Genomic DNA, 24,378 nt, shown 5'->3' on the forward strand with positions numbered 1-24,378 from the left:
TTCAGGCCCAGACAGGCGCTTCAAGGAACCTCCGGTGCCAGGGGAAAAGCCTCACGTATGGACTGACGCTCGCGATACACTAGACCAGACGCCACCGAGAGACCAATTGTCCCCGTAGGACCCCCGGGAGAAGGGCGGGGTGAGGGCTCTGGTTACGCGCGTGCGCAGAGAGCCAGTTTCCAGGACGCCGACCGAGAGGCTCCAGAGTCACGCCCAGAGCCTGGAACCTACTGCGTGCGCAGGCGCACTAAGCAATCCCCGCTTTTTTTCGGGTCCCCATCCCCCCCCCCCAGCTCCTCGGGGCGGGGCCTCGGGGTGGGGCTTGGGGCGGGGCTAAATGCGGCGGGGCGGTCTGCTTTTTGACTCTGTTCTCGGTGGCGTCCAAGTCCAGTGCGGGGGTCTTCAGGAGTCATGTTACCCAACACCGGGTAAGAGGATGGGGGACTGGGCTGGGAGGCGTACGGGGTTCAGGGGTGCCGCCGCGGGTCGACCCCCCCGAGGCCGGGCACTGCAGAGGAAGGGTTAGTGAAGTTGCCGCCCGGCGGCCTGGCACCGCGGCGCGCGCTCGGCGCGGTGCACCTAAGGTCTGCGCTCAAGCTTGGAAAACTGTCCAAAGTCCTGTGTAGTACTGCCCGGGGCGGGGGGCGGCGAAGGGAGCGGCGTGTAAGACCCCCTGCCACGCGCGGGCGTCGGGGTGGGCTTCCCTGTGCCCTCGGTGGTAGCCTCTCCTCGGGTTCCGCGGTAGCTGCATGACAGCGAAAGGACTTGCAAGTTCTAGGTGAAAGGTCACTGGGGCCTCTGGTGACCCTTGAGTTTCCACTCACCCCCATCGCTTGGTTGCAGAATGGTGAACGTGCATTTTGACTTTGGTCCTGCTATTTATTTAGCATGAAGAAATGTGTGTTTAAGAAGTCAAAATGATGAGTCCGTTCTTTTAAGTCTGTATTTTGGCGAAAAGCCTGTAGCGCCGTGATAAATGCAGGTATATATTCAAATAAATGAAGACATGTATATAGTAATTTTATGGTATTGCACTATATATTTTGTAGTACTAGAGACAGAACCCAGAGCTTCCTTCATACATCTGGGCAAGAGTTCTTATAATGGAACTACATGCCTAGTCCTTGCTTTTATACTTTTAACATTTTTTCCTTTATTGAGATTAAGTATGTGTAATTACATACATAATCGATTTTACATTCACAAAGGATCATCATTCTGATTTACAAAGCTTATGAATAACAAAAAAATACAAAGACCTCAAGTTTTACATAGGAAAGAAGTGAACATTAATGAGTTATTTCTTCCTGATCAGGTGATATGTACATTTCTTTCCTATTGCTTAATATCAGCTGTTCCCTCTTTCTCTCTCATTCCTTCCCTCCCCTCACTGCCCTTGAGTTGCTTCCATTACTTTCATCCATGTGTAGTGCAACTCTTTATATTTTGTATTTTAGAAAATATATGTACATATATTAGAATTTTTCTCATCTATTTGAGGTGTATTTTGGTATAGGGAGTGAGTTAGAAAGCCCACTTTATTCTGGTCCAAGTATTTATTTATCCAGCCACAATGACCTAGTGTTAAATCCTTTGCTTGCTGTTAGAAATTACAGTTATCTGAGAAGGGATATCAATGTGTGAGAAGCAAAGTAATGCACCTACTACCTGATGAATGTAACTATAACCCCTCTATACATTATCCCAACAATAAAAAATTGCAGTTACCACTGTCATTGTATGTATAGGGAGCTAGAGATGGATCTCAAGCCCTGTGCATTCAAGTTGAACACTTCAACACTGAGCTATATTCCCAGCCTTTAATTTTTAATGTGTGTGTGTGGCAATGTGTGTGTGTGTGTGTGTGTGTGTGTATGTATGTTGGTACTGGGGCCTGAACTCAGGACCTGTACTGTCCCTTGGCTTTTTCACTCAAGGCTGGTGCTTTCCCACTTGGGCCACAGCTCCACTTCTGGCTTTTTGCTGGTTATGAAATGCCCAGGCTGGACTTGGAATCTTGAGCTTCAGATCTCAGCCTTCTGTGTAGCTAGGATCTCTTACAGGCATATACTGTTATCCTAGGCTTTATCTTGTTTTATAAAGTATGTGACTATCTGGCAAAACTAGTTCCCACCTAATTTAGATTGTTTTTCAAATTCTCCCGGGTTATTCTTTGGTGCTTTACATTTTCTATTGTTTATTGTTATTATAAAGGTGATGTACAGAGGGGTTAGTTACATAAGTCAGGTAATAAGTACATTTCTTTTTGGACAGTGTCACCCTTGCCCTTGCTGTCTCCCAGTGTTTCCCTCCTGTCATTACCCTAAATAGTATAGTTCATTTTCGACACTATGGTATTTATTTGTGAGTATAGTATTTATTTTTGTTCTTTTATTATTGTTATTGTTGCTAGTACTAGAGCTTGCTTCTTGCTAGCTTGGATTTCTTATTCGGCCTGCACTCTACCACATGAGGCACACCTCCAGCTCTAATTTTTTTTTTTTGGTGGGTGTGTGGCTTGGACTCTGGGCCTGGGAGCTGTGCCTGAGCTCTTCAGCTCAAGGCTACTGCCCTACCCCTTGAGCCACAGCACCACTTCTGGTTTTCATGTAGTTAATTGGAGATAAGAATCTCATGGACTTTGAGTGCCTGGACTGGCTTTAAACCTCAATCCTCAGATCTTGGCCTCCTTAGTAGCTAGATAGGCATGAGCCACTTGCCTAGCTAAAATTTATTTTTAACTGTGCTAGAACAGGACTGAGTCTCAGCTACTTGAGCCACACCTCCGATTCTAGCTTTTTTGCTGGTTAATTGAAAATAAAAAATCTCATAGATTTGTCTGGCAGGGCTGGTTTTAATCTCATGATCAAATTCGATCTCATGATCAATTTAAGGCATGAGCCACTGACACCTAGCTGATATTTATTTTTTCAAGTGAACTTGAGAATAGGTTATGCAGGATGTGTTTGTCAAGTTATTATATTATTTTATTTTACTTTTGCTCCAGGTTAGCATTCTGCCACTTGAGCAACAGTGCTACTTCCGGCTTCTTCTGAGTTTGTGGTACTGAGGAATCGATCCAAGGGCTAACACTCTAGGCAAACAGTGCTAGGTGAACACTCTGCCACTAGGCTATGCTGCTGGCTCAAGTTATTCTTTTAAAATATGGTTACAGATTTTATTCTATTTACTCTGATTTTGAAGTGCAAAAAAATCTTAGTGAATTGAAGTTTGAGTTTACATTGAGTTTGAGTTTGTTTTTTCGTTTTAGCCATCTTCTAGTGTATTGAGAAGTTTGGACTTTCAGCATGCCTTGGACATTATGAGTCTAATGCTTTGATCTGGAGGTTCTTCATGACATAGAGATCCACCTGGGCTGCCTTTATCCTTGCTGCCAAAGCCCCAGACTGGCTGTGAAAGAGAATGCCCTTTGTCCTACTGGGCTTTTGTCCTAGTAGGCAAGAGGTTCACAGGGAAAGGAGAGAGCCTTTAATAACAATTAGGACATCTTTAGATGAATACTGATACTAAAAGCCAGCCTGGGCCAGGAGTTTGGCCTAGTGGTAGAGTGCTTTGCGTAGCATGCACGAAGACCCGGGTTCGATTCCTTGGTACCACATACATAGAAAAAAGCCAGAAGTGGTGCTGAGGCTCAAGTGATAGAGCTCTAGCTTTGGGAAAGTCCAAGGACAGTGCTTAGGCCCTGAGCTCAAGCCCAGGACTGGCCAAAAAAACCCAGAAAACCAACCCAAGCAGGAAAGTCCATGAGTCTCTTATTTCCATAACCACCAAAAAAACAGAAGTAGAGCTGTGGCTCAAATGGTAGAGTGCTTCTTAAAAAATTTTCCACCAGTCCTGGAGCTTGAACAAGGGACCTGAGCACTATCCTTGGGCTTTCTCAAGGCTAATGGTCTGCCCCTTGAGCCACAGCATCACTTCCTGCTTTTTCTAAGTATGTGGAAACAGGGAATCGAACCTGGGTATTCATGCATCCTAGGCAAGCACTTTACCAGTAGGCCAAACTCCCGGCCTGATAGAGTGCTATCTTTGAGCTCAGGGACAGTGTCCAGGCCCTGAGTTCAAGTCCCAGGACTGGCACACATGTACACAAATCACTGTAACATTTGATATACGCTTTAAAAAATTTTTATTTTATTGTTGGTGTGATATACAGAGGGGTTATAGTTACATTCATCAGGTAGTGGGTATATTATTTCTTTCTTTTTTTTTTTTTTTTTTTTTGCCAGTCCTGGGCTTGAGCTCAGGGCCTGAGCGCTGTCCTTGGACTTTCTCAGGGCTAGAGCTCTACCACTTGAGCCTCAGCACCACTTCTGGCTTTTTTCTATGTATGTGGTACCAAGGAATCGAACCCAGGTCTTCGTGCATGCTACGCAAAGCACGCTACCACTAGGCCAAACTCCTGTCCCATTATATTACTTCTTGAAGATTGTTATCCCTTCCCATGTTTTTCTCCCACTTTCCCTCCCTCCCCATGATATATGCTGCTTTATATGTAGAAAAGGGAAAGTTGTACATACCATACAGCATATATCATATGCATCATATGTGTATATATTTACATATTAAAATACAGAAAAAGATGCCGGGCATGGTGGCTCAGGCCTGTAATCCTAGCTACTCAGGAGGCTGAGATCTGAGGATCAAGGTTCAATGCCAGCCTGGGCACCAAAGGACTTGAGAGTCTTATCTCCAATTAACCTCTAGAAAATGGGAAGTGGGGCTTGGCTCAAGGGTAGGGTGACAGCCTTGCGCTGAAGAGATCAGAGACAGTGCCCAGGCCGAGTTCAAGGCCCATGGCCCACAAAAAAAAAAAAAAAAAAAGACAAAAGATTAGACCAGAAATTAAAGAAGTTGATTACAACCTACATGTAAGACACTATGATTCTTTGAGTATATGTTATTTTAACATTTCAACTGCTAAACTTGTTTTATAACATGCCTTACCAAAGAATGCCAACATAAAAAATAAACTTAACTGTATATTAAGTATACCACTTGTAATTTTATATGCCTTCAAAGGAATTCGATCTAAAGGCAAAAAGAAAGGCAGAGAAATCTTTAATTCTGTGTAGTAGATGTATTATTGGTAGTGGCATTGAACTCTATACTGTAGGTTTAACAGTAGTAGTGGTATTAACGTGGTAATTAAAAGATTAGTGTGTCTTATATTACACATCTAGTGTTGCTCTGACTCTTTAACAGAAGGATAAGAACTCCACTGTCACTTTAGACATGTATAAGAGATTCTGGAATATCTTTTAATATTCCCTAAGCTGGCCCTTAGGGCCTTTGTCATTTTTCTTTCAGAAAGCTTCATTCCATCTATATTTAATCTTTGTTACTACAAAGTTCAGTAGTTCTGGCTTGTAAGCATGTTTAATGGCCAGATTGGACAGTGCACACCACTAATATCACCTACTTGGTAGGTAATTGGAGCCTTATCAGGTAAAAAGTTAATGAAATTCCATTTTAACCACTAAGACTGGCCTAATGGCATATGCCTGTAATCTTAGCTAGGCTGGAGGCATAAGAAGGTGAGATTGAGATTGAGGCTAGCTCTAGACAAAACTGTGAGATATTATTTCAAAAATAAAGCAAAATGCTAGGCCTGATGTCTAATAAGTTTAAGCTCTGAGTTCAAAATTCCAATGTCACCAAAGAAAGATGGAGGGAGGGCGGGAGGGGGAGAAGGGAGGGCAGGAGCCCCCTCCTACTACTATGTCTCCAATCCCTTAATCTAGCATGTGTACCTAATTTGGCAATGCCTAAAGTAAAATTTTACTTCCAGACAATTCAAGTCCCTACAAATGCTACATTGTAGTTACTCCATTTTAACTTAGGTTACTTGTAGCAATATATATGTATATACATATATATTTTTTAATTTTTTTGTTGGTCATGGGACTTGAACTCAGGGCCTGGGTATTGTCCCTGAGCTATCCAGCAGAAGACTACTGCTCTACCCATTGAGCCACAGTGCCATTTCCAGTTTTCTAGTGGTTAATTGGAGATAAGAGTCTCAAGGACTTTAGTGCCTGGCCTGGCTTTGAACCTTGATCCTCAGATCTCAGCCTCCTGAGTAGCTAGGATTACAGGTATGAACCACTGTGCCTGGGTTAGCAATATTTTTTATTTTTTTAAAAAGAAAACCTCTTGGGGCCGGGAGTTTGGCATAGTGGTTAAAGTGCTTGCCTAGCATGCATGAAGACCGGGTTCGATTCCTCGGTACCACATACATAGAAAAAAGCCGGAAATGGTGCTGAGGCTCAAGTGGTAGAGCTCTAGCCTTGAGAAAGTCCAAGGACAGTGCTCAGGCCCTGAGCTCAAGCCCAGGACTGGCAAAAAAAAAAAAAAAGGGCCGGGAGTTTGGCCTAGTGGTTAAAGTGCTTGCCTAGCATGCACGAAGACCCGGGTTCGATTCCTTGGTACCACATACATAGAAAAAAGCCGGAAGTGGTGCTGAAGCTCAAGCGGTAGAGCTCTAGCCTTGAGAAAGTCCAAGGACAGTGCTCAGGCCCTGAGCTCAAGCCCAGGACTGGCAAAAAAAAAAAAAGAAAAAAGAAAACCTCTGAGTATTATTTTATTATGATTGCACTCCTTTTTTTTTTTTTTTTTTTTTTTAGGTCTCTATACTTACCAGTATCTTTGGTTTTCTGATCTTGAATTTCAGACCTTCCATTTGGAAACACTCTTACTCTTTTTCTTTTTTGTTTTCCTCTCATCCTCCCCCACCTCCAATTCTTTTCCTTCTTCCAGTTCTGGGGTTGCTTGGCTTATTTGCTCTTTTGGTGTTCTACCACTCAAACCACACATTCACACCTTCATTTTGCTTAATTGGAGATGGAATTTCTTAGCCTTTTTTGCCTAGGCTGGTTTAAAACACCTATCTTTCAAAAGTCAGCTGCCTGAGTAGGAATACAGATACGACCCACTGGTGCCCAGAATAGAAATACTTTTCTTCTGACTGAAATTTACATAAGCAAGAAAAGAGAAGTAAATGAGTTAGAATAAAATTAATAAGGGGCTGAGAGTGTGGCCTAGTGGTAGAGTGCTTGCCTACCATTTATGAAGACCCAGGTTCAATTCCTTGGTACCACATACATAGAAAAGTCAGAAGTGGTACTGTGGCTCAAGTGGTAGAGCTGTAGCCTTGAGAAAGCCCAAGAACAGTGCTCAGGCCCTTAGTTCAAGTCCCAGGACTGGCAAAAAAAAAAAAAAGGAATAAGATTAACAATATTGTTCTTATTTGTGGATATCATTATCCCAGACCAAGATTGTGTTTGTTAACTTGTTTGTCTTTTTTTTTTTTTTTTTTGTGGTCAGTCATAAGGCTTGAACTCTGGGCCTAGGCTCTGTCCCTGAGCACTTCAGCTCAAGGCTACTGCCCTACCTCTTGAGCCACAACACCACTTCCAGTTTTCTACTGGTTAATTGGAGAAAAGAGTCTCACAGTCTTCAGTGCTCAGGCTGGCTTTGAACCTTGATCCTCAGATCTCAGACTCCTGAGTAGCTAGGATTACAGGCCTGAGCCACTACTGCTGGGCTTGTGGTTACTTTTGATTAACAGCTTCCAGTTATATAAATTAACATCCTTACTAGTATATGTTTTAGAGAAATTCTTGTAGATGTGATTAGAGGATGAATACAATAATATTTGTAGCTGCATTGTCCATAATATAAAACAAATAATAGATAATCCTAGATACCACCCTGAAAAATCCATAAATAGCTTGAGTAAATAATGTGTACGAAGTTCACATGTGGAATCTCATGTTTTGTTGGAAAGAAAATAAGTACACTTATTTAAATCAGCGTAGAAAAATCTCCAGTGTTAAAAGGAAGCAAATAATAGATTAATGTACTATATGAAGCTATTACATAAAGTTCAATACTGTATTGTTTAGACCATGTTTGGGAGGTTTTTGTTTTGTTTTGTTTTTGTTGTTGTGTTTTGTAAAAGCCTAGATGGTCCATACTTCACTTTGTGAGGTAAAAGACAACATTTTATGTATACTTACATAACAAGAGAGAAAAACAGTTTCTATATTATCTTTTATTGTTGAAATTCAAAATAATTGAGTACAGTTTTTTTTTATAGTACAAGATCTAATGAGAAGAGTGGAATTTAATTTGAGGGGTGAAGGGTAATATAATTTTTTTTTTTTTTTGCCAGTCCTTGGGCTTGAGCTCAAGGCCTGGGCACTGTCCTTGGGCTTTCTCAAGGCTACCACTCTAGCTCTTGAGCTACAGCATCACTTTTGGCTTTTTCTGTGTATGGAGGAATCAAACCCAGTGCCCGGGCCTGCTAGGCAATCCCTCTACCACTAGGCCACATTCTCAGATGTATAATAGTTTTATCAAGTTATTATAACCAAGTATCACTCATATCTACTCAGAGGCTGAGTTAGAGTATTGTAGTTCAAAGCCAGGCAGGAAAATCTGTGAGACACTCTTAGTTCCCATGAAGCACTAAAAAATCCATAAGTGGAGCTGTGGCTCCAGTGGTAGAACACTAGCGTTGAACAAAAAAACTTCAAGGAACTGACTAAAGTCCTGGCACAAAAAGCAAAACTAAATTTATTCTCTTATGGGTCTTGGAGTTAGAAATTACAATGTCAACAGGGCTCTACTTTTTATTTTTGTTTTGTTTAGTTTTTGTCAGTCCTGGGACTTGAACTCAGGGCCTAGCACTGTCCTTGGGCTTTCTCAAGGCTAGTGCTCTACCATTTGAGCCACAGCACCACTTCTGGATTTTTCTGTGTATGTGGTACTAAGGAATTGAACCTAGGGGTTCATACATGCTACGCAAGCACTCTACCATTAAGCTACATTCCAGGCCCTCTACTTCTTTTTAAATTCTGGGTCCTGTCCTACTTTTTCCTTCCTGGTTTCTGGTTCTTAGTAGTCATTGGTGTTCTTTGGCTGGAATCACATCACATGGTGTTGATGATGTAAGATCCTTGGCTGTCCTTATCCTTCCCTTTTCCTATAAGGACACTAGTAATACTGCTTTAAGGGCCTAGTCTTCTCCAATCCTAGTTTTATCTTCAGCAATTCTGTTTCCAAATAAAGTTATATTGTGAGGTACTTGAGTTTTGAACTTCAACATCTCTGCTTTTCCCCTTTTGTATTGTTCTTTAATTTTTACTGTTATTATAAAGGTGATCTACAGAAAGGTTACAGTTACATGAGTCAGGTAGAGTACATTTCTTTTTTTATTAAAAAATGATTAACATTGACTTTTTTTTTTTTTTTGCTAGTCCTGGGCTTGAGCTCAGGGCCTGAGCAATGTCCTTGGACTTTCTCAAGGCTAAAGCTCTACCACTTGAGCCTCAGCACCACTTCCAGCTTTTTTCCTATGTATGTGGTACTGAGGAATTGAACCCGGGTCTTCGTGCATGCTAGGCAAGCACTCTACCACTACGCCAAATTCCCGGCCTTAACATTGATTTTTTACATCATATTTCAAATGTCATGTTTAACAAACAAATATTCAAGAAGTGAATCTCTATATACAATCACTGGCACATAGATTTTTAGAACATAATTAAAATTAAGCTGAGGATTTGTATGTCATAAATACATATTAATATAGGTAATAGAACATTATGTCTATAGAGAATATAGTCCATCATAGATTTTTTATGTCTATGTACTTACGTTTATATCTCCAAGACCATGTCCATAACCTTGGGTACCCAAATATTGAGTTACTGCTCTTGGACTGTTTGGATCTAATATCCACAACATATTAAGGATACCATGTGCCTGTTGTTCCTTTGGTTTTGACTTATCTCACTCAACATGATTCATTCCAATTTCATCCACTTCCCAGCGAATGCCATTATTTTATCTTGTCTGTTGGCTATGTAGAATTCCATTGTATATATGTACCGCATTTTTTGTATCCATTCATCTGCAGTAGGGCATCTGGTTTCTATCACTTGGCTATTGTGAATAGTGCAGAGATGAACATGGCTGAGCAGGTGTCCTTATCATATCCTGGGTTATGATATTCAGGACAGATGCCCAGGAGTGGAATGGCGGGATCGTAGGAAAGGTCTTTCAGTTCTTTAAGAAACCTCCAAACTGCCTTCCAGAGTGGCTAAACTAGTTTCCATTCCCACCAGCAGTGCAGCAGGGTTCCTCTTTCTCCATAATCCCGCCAGCATTTGTCACTGTCTGAGTTCAGAATATTGGCCATCCTAGTTGGGGTAGGATCTTAGGGTTGTTTTTATTTGCATTTCCTTTATGACCATGGATGATGAACATTTTCTCATGTTTTTCTGCCATTTTAACCTATTCTTTTGGTAAGTCTCTCTTTAGTTCCCTTGCCCATTTAGTGATTGGTTTGTTGGGTTTGGGGGGGACTAGTTTCTTCAGTTCCCTGTAGATACTGGATATTAAGCATTTGTCTGATGTATTATTGGTAAATATCTTTTCCCAGTTGGTTGGCTGTCTTTCTACTTTAGTATCCATGCTTTTATCTGTGCAGAAAGTTTTTAGTTTTAGGTGGTCCCAATTATCGGATCTCTCCCCAATCTGTTGTAAGCCTAGGACTCTGTTCAGGAAATTTTTGCCTATGCCTATGAGTTCCAGTGTCTTTCTTACTCTATCATGTAACAGTTTCAAGGTTTCAGGTCTGATATTAAGGTCTTTGGTCCCTTTTGAGTTAATGCTTGTACATGGCAAAAGGCTAGGATCAATTTTTAGTTTTCTGCTTGTGGCTGCCCAGTTTTGCCAGCACCAATAATTGAATAAGCTGTGTTTGTTCCACTGTATATCTCTGGCTCCTTTGTCAAGTATAAGTTGACTATATGTATGTGGTGTTATTTCTGGATCTTCTATTCTGTTCCATTGATCTTCTGGTCTATTTTTGTGCCAATATCATGCTGTTTTTGTTATTATGGCTCTATAGTATGACTCTATAGTGGAGTTTGAAGTTTGGTATTGTATACCACCTGCATGTTTTGGCTATTCTAGGTCTTTTGTTGTTCTATATAAACCCTTGGATTATACCTTCTATTTCAGTAAAGAATGTCTTTGGGATTTTGATAGGATTGCATTGAATTTGTATATCAATTTTGGCAGTATGGCCATTTTCACTATATTCATTCTCTCTACCCATGAGCATGGGATCAACAACTTTTTTTTTTTTGGTGTGGAGAGACACATTGTATTAATAGCAGGAAGATGATATTTCACTTAATTGAAGTTCAATATTTGTGTTCTCTATCATCAAATTGATCATAAATGTTCATCTGTAAAAATCATTCTTTGCTGGGCACCTGTGTCTCACACCTGTAATCCTAGCTTTTCAGGAGGCTGAGATCTCTCAGGGTCATGGTTCAAAGCCAGACTTATAAGGAAAGTCCTGGAGATTATCTCCAACTAAACACCAGAAAATCAGAAGTCTATTTACAGTCATTATTATTATTATTATTAATTGGGGGGCTTGAATTCTAGGCCCTGAGCTCTTCAACTCTAGGCTAGCACCCTATCCCAGGGCCTAGGTGTTGTCCCTGAGATCTTCAGCTCAAGACTACCACCTTACCTCTGGAGCCACAGAGCCACTTCCAGTTTTCTAGTGGTTAACTGGAGATAAGAGTCTCATAGACGTTAGTGTCCCAGCTGGTTTGAACCGAGATCCTCAGATCTCAGACCAGATCCATTATTTATTATCTATGAAGCTGATACAGTTGTCATGTTCCTATCAAATGAATTTCTTCTAACCAGCCTCTCAGATATTCCCAGATTTCCTCATACATCATTAATTCTCTGCATGACTGATTTTTCCTTTTTATGAAGATGATTATTCTCTTGTTTAAAATTAATTTTACTTTCACCTCTTTCATTCTACACCAGGCATGTAGTCCTCTAGGGCTGGAAGAGCCTTCAGTTCTTGATTATAAGCTTGAATGTCACCTCTTTTCTCTTTCTCATGGTGACTTTTACTTGCTTCTTTGCTCTTAGAAAGCAAACGTGAAAGTAAATTTTTCTTTGCTTTTATTTTAGATACTCCCTTCTCACCAAACAATTGAGTAAGTAGCAGCAAGTTTAAAGTTAACCTGGAAGGATATAGACTGAAGTAGGCCTAGAGCTCAGTCAGTATATTTGAATTAGAGATTATTTCTAGTCCATCTCACTTTTGCAGCCTTTGGTTTTGTTTGTTTAACAGCTTTCCTGAGATGTCATTCATACCTGAAGCAATCTACCTGTTTAATATATCCAAGCATTCTTTTATTCACTAAAAGTTATCATTGCAATCAATTTTTAAAACCTTCTCATCATTCCCCAAAGAAACTCTTTACTCCTTAGCTTCCAATTCCCAATCCCTCCTACTCCACCTGTGGGCAACCTCTGATGGGGTGGCTCTATAGATTGGCCTTTTCTGTGTATGTTATATAAATAGAAGCCTGTTATACGTGGTCCCCTGTGGCTTTTTTCTGTCACTTAGCAATATGCGTTTGGTTCATCCATAATGTATCATGGGTCCGTATTTTGTTTCTTTTTGACAGTGTTAATGGACAGTAATGCCTTGTATGGTTATAGCATAGTGTGTTTATCTACTCGTAAGTTGGTGGATTCTTGGGTCTTTTCTGCTCTCATTGCTATAAGCATCCATTGAACAATTATTTGCTTTGAACAATTTATTTGCTTGCATGGCTGTCTGGCTTGCTTGCTTGCTTGCCTTCTTTCTTTCTTTCTTTCTTTCTTTCTTTCTTTCTTTCTTTCTTTCTTTCTTTCTTTCTTTCTTTCTTCCTTTCTTTCTTTCTTTCTTTCTTGCCAGTCCTGGGGCTTGACCTCAGGGCCTGAGCCCTGTCCTTGGTCTTTCTCCTCAAGGCTAGCACTCTACCACTTGAGCCATGGCACCACTTCCGGCTTTTTTCTATGTATGTGGTACCGAGGAATCTAACCCGGGTCTTTGTGCATGCTAGGCAAGCACTATGCCAAACTCCCAGCCTAGATAATTTCTTTGTTAAGTATTCATTGCTGAAAATTTGAAAAGTATAAAAAATTGAAAAGAATGACATAAAATTTACGCCTAATTCCACCACTCAAAAATAAGGAGCTAGGTGTAGTTGGCTCACAGCTGCGATCTCAGAACTTGGGAAGCTGAAGCAAGATGATCATGAGTTTGAAGACAGCCTAGCAAAACCTTGTCTCCAAAAGAAAAAAAGACAACCTTCCCCAAATTGGTCAATCCCTACCACATCCACATCCCTAACCCCCTGGGGACCCAAGAATCATACATACCAGGCAAGCATTTCACCTTGCCACTTAAAACTATGCCCTTAAGACTTATTTTTGTTTTGTTTTTGAGATAGTGTCTCGCTAACTTCCCAGGCTAGCCTCAAACTTGTGATCTTCCTTCCTCAACCTCCAGAGTAGTTAGGATTATTGAAATATTAATATTTCTTCTGTTGAAAAGAAAACCTATTTATGTATTGTATTTAAGATTTGTTTTTTTCATTTGACCAGACTGTGTTTGCCAGATTTCAGTAGACTGGCTAACTGCAATTGTTATAAATAATTTCTAAGTCAGTAGGTGGTAATATAATAGAATTATCAGCTGTTACACAGGCAGGGGACAGGGTTTAGAAAAAAAAATCTCACAGAGCAAGAAACCTATCTATTATGAAATGCACATGAGCTTTGGATGCTGGCCAATGAATAAAATATTAACATTTCTAATAAGGTCATATTTATTCTGTTGCAGAAAGCTAGCAGGATGTACAGTTTTTATCACAGGTGCCAGCCGTGGCATTGGCAAAGCAATTGCATTGAAAGCAGCAAAGGATGGAGCAAATATTGTTATTGCTGCAAAGACCACCCAGTCCCATCCCAAACTCCCAGGCACAATCTATACTGCTGCTGAAGAAAGTAAGTATGGCAGGTACCATTTCCTGAGATGTCATCACACAGAGATAATTTGCTAGAGAGTTGGGTTTATGCTATTTGAAAGCTACCTTAAAAATAATTAGATCTATTTCCAATAGTATTTATCTGGTTACCTGAGAGCAGTGGTTCCGACCATTTTTCTCTTCTATCATTTTAAAACTGTATGAGAGATTCTAGATAAAAATCATGCCTCTGGCCTGAGAGTATAACTTCCATAGCAGGTAAGACCCTAAGTTCCATCCTTAGCTTTGCAGAGTCAAACTAAACATAGAACTATGTCTCAGGGGAGATGGAGTAGAGTTGAAAGGGAAATGGTGTGAGCATTTTACAAAAGCTCTTTATGTTATTCTCTGTGATTCTTTGTTTTGTTTTGTTTTTTTGCCAGTCCTGGGGCTTGAACTCAGGGCCTGAGCACTGTCCTTGGGTTTTCTCAAGGCTAGAGCTCTACCACCTGAGCCACAGCACCACTTCTGGCTTTTTTCTACGTATGTGGCAGAGGAATTGAACCTAGGTCTTTGTGCATGCTAGGCAAGCACTACCACTAGGCTAAACTCCTGGCCCTCTCTGTGATTCTTTGCAGTGATTGTTTTCAGTTTTTAGTTGACTAATCCTTACCATGTACTTACATTTACCTCATTGTCCCAGGTGTAGTGCCAAGAGGAAGGGCTTAAAAATTCAACTTTGGTTGATATTACTAGGTAATGTGTGTGTGTGAGAGAGAGAGAAAGAAAGAGAGAGAGACAGACAGACAGACACAGACACAAAGACAGGATCTGGTGTGTATTAGACTGGGTTTGAAACTGGCCTTAAACTTGTGGTCCTTCTATCTCAGCCACCTGATCGGTAGGCCTGGCTTCCAGGCATGTGCCACCATGCCTGGTGATAGTGCTAGTTTTTGTTAGTCCCAGTAGTGATGGCAAGGAATGTATATGAAGGGAATATGAGTGAAATGATACTGGGGATTCTTTATTTTGTGCTGATAGTGGGCTTTGAATTTAGAGCCCTATACTCTTGTTTGACTTACTTGCACAAGGCAAGCACTGTATAATTTGAGCCATAGCTGTACTTTTGACTTTTTGCTGGTTAACTGGAGATAAGTCTCACATATTTGTCTGCCCAGACTGACTTCAAATCTCAGTCCTCAAATCTCATCCTCCTGAGTAGCTGGGGATTATTTTGAAGTACAAACAAAACAAAACAAGTAGAAGATAAACTGGTAAAACAGTCACAGTCATTGACAGTAGATGATGAATAACAGTGCTTTAAACCATTCTTTGTATATCTGTCAAGTTTTTGTAATTTTTCGTAATAGAAAGTTTAAAATTTTTTCTTTCTTTCTCGTTCTCTCTTTGCTTAACAGATTTTGAAAACACCTTGCCTTTTTCAACTTGTTAGAGTTATCTAGCTGTTTGGAAGCTAGAAATGGTTAGTCTCTGGACTATGAGATAAAGTAGTAATGGGATCTTTTTATTTGTCCTGGTTTTCTGAAAATAGGGCACTTTTTTGGGGGAGGGGTCATGGGGCTTGAACTCTGGGCCTGGGTACTGTCCCTGAGCTCTTCAGCTTAAGGCTGCCACCCTACCTCTCCAGTCACTGCCCCACTCCCATTTTTTTTTTTTTTTGCCAGTCCCAGACTTGAGCTCAGGGCCTGTCCTTGGACTTTCTCAAGGCCAGAGCTCTACCACTTGAGCCTCAGCACCACTTCCAGCTTTTTTCTATGAATGTGATACCAAGGAATTGAACCCGGATCTTTGTGCATGCTAGGCAAGCACTCTACCACTAGGCTAAACTCCTGGTCCCCCACTTCCATTTTTTAGTGGTTAATTGGAGATAAGACTCTCAAGTTCTTACTGCCTAGGCTGGCTTTGAACCTCAATCCTCAGATCTCAGCCTCCTGAGTAACTCACCATGCCTGGCTTAGGCACATTTGACTGCTGAATCAGAATGGAAGGTATAATAATTGAATGCATCAACGCTTATATGTGTGTTTTTCCTTTGTAGTTGAAGCAGTTGGAGGAAAGGCCTTGCCATGTGTTGTGGATGTGAGGGATGAGCAACAAATCAACAATGCAGTAGAAAAAGCAGTTGAGAAATTTGGAGGTAGGATCATGATTCTGCAATAATAATAATAATAAAAATAATAATGCTGACAAACCCCAGCGGGTGCCTGAATTGGGTAGCACTGAGCTGTAGATTAGCTGATTTTTCCTATAAAGTTTAGTTTATAAATTAGGTATGAGATTAGCAATAAAACTTAGCAATGATAATAATTTACTGTCCTACTGAAAGTTATGTGACAGTAGTCTCTTTCTTTCTCTTGTTATCTGCAATTTGCGGTATATGATTTATCCAAGCAAACTAGCCCGAGAAGCTTGGATTTCTTTTTCCTTCTTCAGATTGTCACCTACAGAAGATTTGTTCCTACTGTAGATCTTAGCAGTTTCAGAATAACTATAGTTTTGTTTATTTGAGGACTTTCATCTTTTCCCTTAAAGGGAACACTATACTGATTGTCCATGCCATTTCCAGAATGCTGGTATTGCTACTCTGAATCTTCAGGGCCACTATTAAGTAAAATAATGTGATACAGTGACAGTTAATGTGACAATCAAGACCACTTCTAAGTGATGAATAGGTTGGGAGGGTATACAGTGTGGATGTACTACACAAAGGGATGGTTTTATTCCAATGTGGGATGGAGTAAGATGGCAAGATTCCATCACATCACTCAGAGTGATGTACTAAGGAATTATCTCGGTAATTTTCCACTTAGTCATTTGAGACTGGTATTAGCTACAAAGAACTGAAACAGTGGGAAATGAAATTCTGGATATGGAGACACCACTGAATAATTTTAATTTTTAGATTTGTTTTGACATTTTGAATTTTTTGAATTTTCTCTGAGTCCTGGGTGTATAACCAGAAGCACATAGTTTACTCATCTTTTTAATTGTTAAAACATTTTGGATAATATAACAAACCTACCACCCAAAATAAAGTTACGGCCTTATAGAAATCTCATATCTTATCCACTTGCCTCTTCCTGATTAATGTAAACATTATTTGTTGACTTTTTATATATCTATGGGATAAAATGTAGGTACCTTACAGGTATTCATAGTATTCTACAATCTGATATCAACAGATTTTTTTCCCTTTGTTCCATCTTTTTTTTTTTTTTTCTTTTTGCCAGCCCTGGGCTTGAGCTCAGGGCCTGAGCACTGTCCTTGGACTTTCTCAAGGCTAGAGCTCTACCACTTGAGCCTCAGCACCACTTCTGGCTTTTTTTTAGGTATGTGGTACCGAGGAATCGAACCCGGATCTTTGTGCATGCTAGGCAAACACTCAACCACTAGGCCAAACTCCTGGCCCCATCTTTTTTTTTTTTTTTTTTTTTTTTTAATCTCTATATAACTACCTTGTTCCAAGCAAAGTAATTTACTTCTTCCTTCTTATTCCAAGAATTTCTCTTTTCTCTTCCCTTTCCAGAGCCATATGCAGTGAGAGGAGTGCTCCCTCCTCTACCTTTGATCTTTCCAGAATTCTGGTTTCTCTGCCTTTCAAATCCTCCCCCATATACTTACATCTTATCTCCTTCACAGAGCTTGTGCATCACCATGTCAATAATCAGAACCATATTTTCTTCTAAATTCTTTTTTTTTTTTTTTGCCAGTCCTGGGCTTGAGCTCAGGGCCTGAGCACTGTCCTTGGACTTTCTCAAGGCTACAGCTCTACCACTTGAGCTTCAGGACCACTTCCGGCTTTTTTCTATGTATGTGGTACCGAGGAATCGAACCCGGGTCTTCATGCATGCTAGGCAAGCACTTTAACCACTAGGCCAAACTCCTGGCCCCTCTTCTAAATTCTTAAATCATTCCTTGGAACTTTATCCTGTACTACTTTAGATCCCAGCATATTTTTAGTTCCCTCCCAATTAGTTTATGAACTCTTGGGGAGGAGTGTCCAGATTGAGCTAAAACTATATAAAGTAGTATATAAAGGTGTAGCAGGGCACCTGTGCCTATCCAGACTTTCCTAGACCATTACCACTGTCCCCCATCATGTTCCAGATGACTGCTTGTATAGTGAGAGACAAGGCCAATGGAAAACATCCTGCTTTATTGTTGGGGAACATGTGTGTATAATCCCACTGGGGTAGTGGACTGAAACACAGACATCTGACTCAAGGAAGAGCCACTTCCTTTAAATTTAAAATCTTACCCCTAGCCAGCAATCTTTCCCAAAGCAATATGAGAAGAGAGACATTGCAAAATTGTCTTTTCTTATTGATAGAGCTATAAGTATGATAGAAAGGGAAAGTCACTCAAATGCAGAATCTTTTTTATCTCAAATGACTTCATGTAGTAAAAGTGGGCAATAAGATTAGATCTGGGAGGAAAAGTTGGAGGATGGTCTATTTCCCTAGGTTCACAAAGGTGAGTTTAGCATTACTGGGTAATGACAGAACCTCTTCCAACCTTGCTTATTCAAAAAGACAAATTGAAATTTCTCTTTTCTTAGAAAAATTAGAGCCCAGAAATGTCTCCCATCTAATTTTCTAATTCTACTTGGCCAGGCAGGTTTAATTCAAATACATAAGTGATCTGAACTTTTTTTCTAGTCTACTGTAGCTTAGATCATCTTCCCAACCTGATATCATACCTTCGGCACTTTAACTTTACTGTCATGTGATCTGTTTTCCCAGTAGTAGGTAGAAGGGAAATTTAGTTCCATTTCTCAAATACAGGTCTATGTCACTATTCTAGCAATTATAACCATTGTAGAAATCTTCAGTTGAGAGGATATGTGTCATGTGGGGAGTTTAGCTCAGTGGTAGAGCACATGCCTAGCCCATGGAAGGCTCTGAATTCTATGCCCAATACTACAAGAAAGCAAAAAACCAAGGAGGATATGCTTTTGGGACTGAAAGTAGACCTTCATGGTAAAGTACCTGCCCAGCATGTATGATGCTTCAATTTCACTCCTAAAACTTTAGAAAAAAAATGAAAGTGTATGTAACGCAAACTGGCCTCCAGCTTGTGATCCTTGTGCTTCAGTCTCCTAAAAGCTGGAATTAAAGGGGTAGCCTAGTGCTGTGGCTCTTGCCTATAATCCTAGCTACTCAGGAGGCTGAGATCTGAGGATCAAGGTTCAAAGTCAGCTGGGGCATAAAAGGACCTGAGACTCTTATCTCCAATTATCCTCCAGAAAATGGGAAATGGGGCTTGGCTCAAGGGTAATTTGGTAGCCTTGAGCTGAAGAGCTCAGGGACAGTGCAGAAGCCAAGTTCAAATTTTGTTCCCTGTTATTGAGAAAGGGCATCTAAAACTCTCCTGTCTTTTTGCAAAATTTGCACATTGGCAGTGGAGTTACTTCCATTCTGGGGTCTTTTCTAAGGTTTCCTTTCCTTCCTTTAATATCCATTTGATATATTTATTATAACTTTCAGTGAGCAAGGTGTGTTCAACAGCTCAGTTTTTGCTTTCTTACATGTGAGGTGCTGCTACAGTCATACGTGATGTTTCTCTTTTTTTGGGGGGGGCATTGTTCATGGGGCTTGAACTCAGGGCCTATGTGTTATCTCTGAGGTCTTTTGCTCAAGGTCACTTCTGGTGGTTAATTGGAGATAAGAGTCTCACAGACTTTGCTACCTGGATTAGCTTTAAACTGTGATCTCAGAACTCAGCTTCTTCAGTAGCTAGGATTACAGGGGTGAGACACTAGTGCCCAGCCTATAAATGATGTTTCTTTATCTGTTGTTTTTTTCTTTTCCAGAGAGATCCAAATCTTTATCTTTTTATTTGCTTTTATTCTAAACTGTGGTTGCTATTGTTATGATCTAATAATTGGGAAGTCTGTAGCTTTTGAATTTTGCCTTTTAGATATGGTGTTATCTTTGCCTTAGTCAGGCCTCTGCTAGACAATTATCCTTCAGTTGATATTGTCTGCAATTGAAACTTAAGAGCTTTCTTTCTTCTCAGTTCCCAACAGCAGAAGGAGCCATTCACTTTCAGAAAGGGGAATGGGTGGGGAGGGAGATTAGTATATTTGAAAGGGACACAAGTCCTACAGACATGTTAGCAAAGAACTTGACCTAACGTTTATGGAGACAGGGAGAGGAGACCAGGAGGTAAGAGAATAGCTCCATCTCTCTAGGGTCTTAAGCTTCCTGTAATTTCCTGAGGAGCTCTGAAGATTGGTTAGGTTCATTTTGCTAGTAGAAATCATGTGGGTATTACTTTGAAAACTCCATACTAACATATACATTGATATATAGTAATCAGTCATTGTGTGAGAGAAAGAAGTATTTGTGAATCATCAGAGGGTTTCATGTTATGGAGTAAATGCTTTGTGTGTGTGTGAGTGTGAGTGTGAGAGAGAGAGAGAGAGAGAGAGAGAGAGAGAGAGAGAGAGAGAGAGAGAGAGAGAGAGAGAGGAGGAAGGGAGGGAGAGGGAGAGGGAGAGGGAGTGGGAGTGAGTTAAAGTCTCACATTAAAAACAAAATTGATTGCTTTGGAAACAGGAATTGACATTTTGGTGAACAATGCCAGTGCTATTAGCTTGACCAACACATTGGAAACACCTATGAAGAGAGTGGACTTGATGATGAGTGTAAACACCAGAGGCACCTACCTCACGTGAGTCATAAATGAAACGAGTTGTAGGAAAGAACATCACAGGGTTTTCTCAAGGAGCTCACCAGTCCCAGACAGATGTGAACCAAATTAGCAATACAGTTTGAACTCCAATCAATAAAGTTTAATGATCTTATTAAGCTAACTGTGGCTGAGAGTTTTCAATACATTATGCACGATGCAGCTTGTTGCTATGAAAACTTGTACTTGACTAGGGATGAATGATGTGGAAGGATAGGCCTGCAGAGTGCAGGTAGAAAGGTTTTGTCTAATAAATCAAACAAAAGCTTCTGTTTACAGTGATAAATGTGCTCTTTCCTTTGGCTGTAAAATATGATCTCATTGTCTGCTGTAAAGTCAAGTTTGCTTCCCATTTATTTTCCTGTTGATTTTGAGATGTAGTTTCATGTTTTAATGAAAATAAGCTATGGTATGTGGCTCTCCTCACTTCATCCCCATCAAAATGAAGCACCTTTGAAAATACAAAGCAACATGTACAAGAGCCCTTTTGTATTAGTTGTATTTGTTGTATTTGGTAACAAGAGTGTTAGACATCTGCAGATGAAACAACTGACTTGAAAGTAAAGTGAACTAGTTCAAGGTCCTAGATATTCTTGTATATAAAATGAGGTATAAAGTAATGATACCTTGTTAACTCTAAGGCTTTATAAAATAATACTTGAAAATTCAAAAATATTGGACATGAAACATTCTTTGATAAAGTAACTTATGTATATTTGAGTTTTCAAAAATAAAATTATATATTGCTCCTGAAGGCTTATTGTATTTTGTATTGGTGTAAATAGAATTTGGGAATATGTTGGGAGTTATATTACTGAATTATAGTGCTAGCATAAGTACTGTGCCCATTAATAACAGGTGATATTTGATGGTAACACTTCATGTTTAGTATTTGTACTGTCAATTCAGTCAACCCTCAGGTAATTCTAAATGACAGTGGATGTTAATTACATTTATCCAAGATAATACATAAAGGGAAAGAATCAGGATTTGAACCAATGGATGTTTAATGTAACTTTAAAAGTAAACTGCCGGGCATTGGCGACTCACATCTGTAGCTAGCTACTACATCTGTAGTAGCTACATCCTAGCTACTTTGAAAGCCGAGATCTGAGACTGGTAGTTTAATGCCAATCTGGGCAGAAAAGTCTGTGTGACTCCATTTCCAACAGTCCAGCAAAAAAGCTAGACTTTTTAGGGGTAGAACACCAACCATGAGTGAAAAAACCCAGCTACAGCACCAGACTCTGAGTTCAAGTCCCAGTACTGGCACACACATAGTGAAGCAATAGTTAGATAGCTATTAACATGATTTGTGGGCTGGGAGTTTGGCCTAGTGGTTAAAGTACTTGCCTAGCATGCACGAAGACCCAGGTTCGAAAGCCGGAAGTGGTGCTGAGGCTCAAGTGGTAGAGTTCTAGCCTTGAGAGAGTCCAAGGACAGTGCTCACGCTCTCAGCTCAAGCCCAGGACTGGCAAAAAAAAAAAATAATAATAAAAAATAACATGATTTGTGTTTTCTTTTACTTTCAGATCTAAAGCATGTATTCCTTTTTTAAAAAAGAGTAAAATTGCTCATATCCTCAACCTCAGCCCACCCCTGAATTTAAATCCAGTTTGGTTCAAACAGCACTGTGGTAAGTGATAGAGTAAGGGGATGGCTTGTCTGGTTGTAAAATCAGTGTGTTTATTATGTAATCACAATCTACATATAGTATTTATTAGTTATTTATTTATTTTGCCAGTCCTGGGGGTTGAGCTCAGGGCCTGAGCACTGTCCTAAGGTTTTCTCAAGGCTAGAGCTCTACAGCTTTAGCCACAACACCATTTCTGGCTTTTTCTATGTATGTGGTATGGAGGAAATCAAACCCTGGTATTCCTGTTTGCTAGGCAGGCACTCTACCACTAGGCCAAACTCCCGACCCTAGGTATAATATTTAATATTGACGTTTCTCTGCCAAATTAGCAAGTAGCATTTTGGAAAATAGATTTTATTTTTCTAATATTAATGATTGAATCCAGTGCCTTGAGCTTCCTAGGCAAATGCCCTTTCACTTCAGCTATAATCCCATGTAACCATTACCCAAATCAAGACATGGAAATTGAAAAATAAATAGATAAGTAATTCCAGTATTCTAAAAAGCTGTTTCTTGTTCCTATGAATGTATTTTATAAAGTTGGTTGAAAACTAGTCATGCAATACTGTTCTTTGTTGTTTGTTTTGGTTTTGTTTTGGCTGGTCCTGGGGCTTGAACTCTGGTTCTGGGTGCTGTCTCTGAGCTCTTTTGCTCAAGGCTAGTGCTCTGTCACTTTTAACCATAGTACCACTTCAGGTTTCTGAAGATTAATTGGTGGTAAGAGTCTCGTGGGGACTGTTTTTGATGGCTTTGATCCATGATCCTCAGATCTCCTAGCTACTCAGAAGGAGTCGCTAGGATTCAAGTGTGAGCCACTGGTTTTCAGCTCACAAGGCATGTTTTAAATATTATAGTTTATATTATTGAAAAGAATTCTCAATTTTGTCAGGGCAAAAAAAATAGTAATAAAAAGAAATTGGATATGGTATTTCTTTTCCAGACAGGATCTCATTATGTGGCTGGCTTAGGCTGGATTTGAACTCATGACCCTCCTGCCTTCTGAATGTTTAGATTATAGGCATATACAACCATACTAACAGAAATTGTTCTGTTACTCTTAATTTGTCTCCCAATTAAATTCTTACTCTTTGTTATTTCTTTCAGCTTATACCATTGCTAAATATGGTATGTCCATGTGTGTACTTGGGATGGCAGAAGAATTTAGAGGTGAAATTGCAGTCAATGCCTTATGGCCTAAGACAGGTACGTACTTTTAAAAACTCCATTAATGGCTGCAAGTGTGGCCTAGTGGTAGAATGTTTGTCTAGCATAAACCCTAGGGCATAAGCCCTAGGTTTGATTCCTCAGTACCACATACACAGAAAAATCCTGGTGCTGTGTGTGACTCAAGTGGTAGAGTGCTGGCCTTGAGCTAAAGAGCTCAGGGACAGCACCTAGGCCCAGTGTTTAAGCCCCAAGACTGGCAAAACAAAAACAAAAACTCCATTTATGGCTGGGAGTTTGGCCTAGTGGTAGAGTACTTGCCTAGCATGCACGAAGACCCAGGTTCGATTCCTCGGTACCACGTACATAGGAAAAAAAAGCTGGAAGTGGTGCTGAGGCTCAAGTGGTAGAGTGCTAAGCCTTGAGAAAGTCCAAGGACAGTGCTCTGGCCCTGAACCCAAGCCCAGGACTGGCAGAAAAAAACAAAAAAAAACCCTCCATTTATTAAACACGTAAGTAAGAAAGTACTGTCTTTTTTTTTTTTTTTGGTCGTTCATGGAGCTTGAACTCTGTGTATGGATGCTATCCTTGAGCTCTTCCATTCAAGGCTAGTGTACTACCACTTGACCACAGTGCCACTTCTGGGTTTCTGGTGGTTAACTGAAGATAAGAGTCTCAAACTTTTGTACCCAGGCTGGCTTTGAACCACAATCCTTAGATCTCAGCCTCCTGAGTAGCTAGGATTACAGGTGTGAGCCACTAGTGCTCACCAGTACTGTCTTTTATAAAAACAGCACTCCCTGCCAGTACTGAGGCCTGAACTCAGTGTCTCATATTAGGTGTGTTCTATTACTAAGCTATGTCCCTGCCCCTGGCCTTGATAATCTTGAGAAGCATCTCAAATAATGTGTCTCTTGGGAAGCAAGTGTGTGTGTGTGTGTGTGTGTGTGTGTGTGTGTGTGTGTGTGTGTGTGTCACGTGCACATGCATGTGTGGCAC

At 40.3% G+C, this 24,378-nt stretch overlaps 1 protein-coding gene across 1 annotated transcript in view; it reads left to right on the plus strand.

The window, feature by feature from the left end:
• Window positions 1-321: 321 nt before the first annotated feature.
• Hsdl2 (hydroxysteroid dehydrogenase like 2) overlaps window positions 322-24,378 on the plus strand; it is a 50,854-nt gene continuing 26,797 nt past the window's right edge. Inside the window, exons 1-6 of the mRNA XM_090330441.1 lie at window positions 322-428; window positions 13,742-13,905; window positions 15,925-16,023; window positions 20,447-20,561; window positions 22,112-22,215; window positions 23,320-23,418. Of these exons, the coding sequence (XP_090186567.1) occupies window positions 412-428; window positions 13,742-13,905; window positions 15,925-16,023; window positions 20,447-20,561; window positions 22,112-22,215; window positions 23,320-23,418 (598 nt within the window). The 5' untranslated portion in view covers window positions 322-411. The remainder of the gene's footprint in view (window positions 429-13,741; window positions 13,906-15,924; window positions 16,024-20,446; window positions 20,562-22,111; window positions 22,216-23,319; window positions 23,419-24,378) is intronic.

The sequence above is a fragment of the Megascapheus bottae genome, chromosome 3, assembly GCF_031878675.1.
Source record: "Megascapheus bottae isolate mThoBot1 chromosome 3, mThoBot2.hap1, whole genome shotgun sequence".
Taxonomy (NCBI): Eukaryota; Metazoa; Chordata; class Mammalia; order Rodentia; family Geomyidae; genus Megascapheus; species Megascapheus bottae.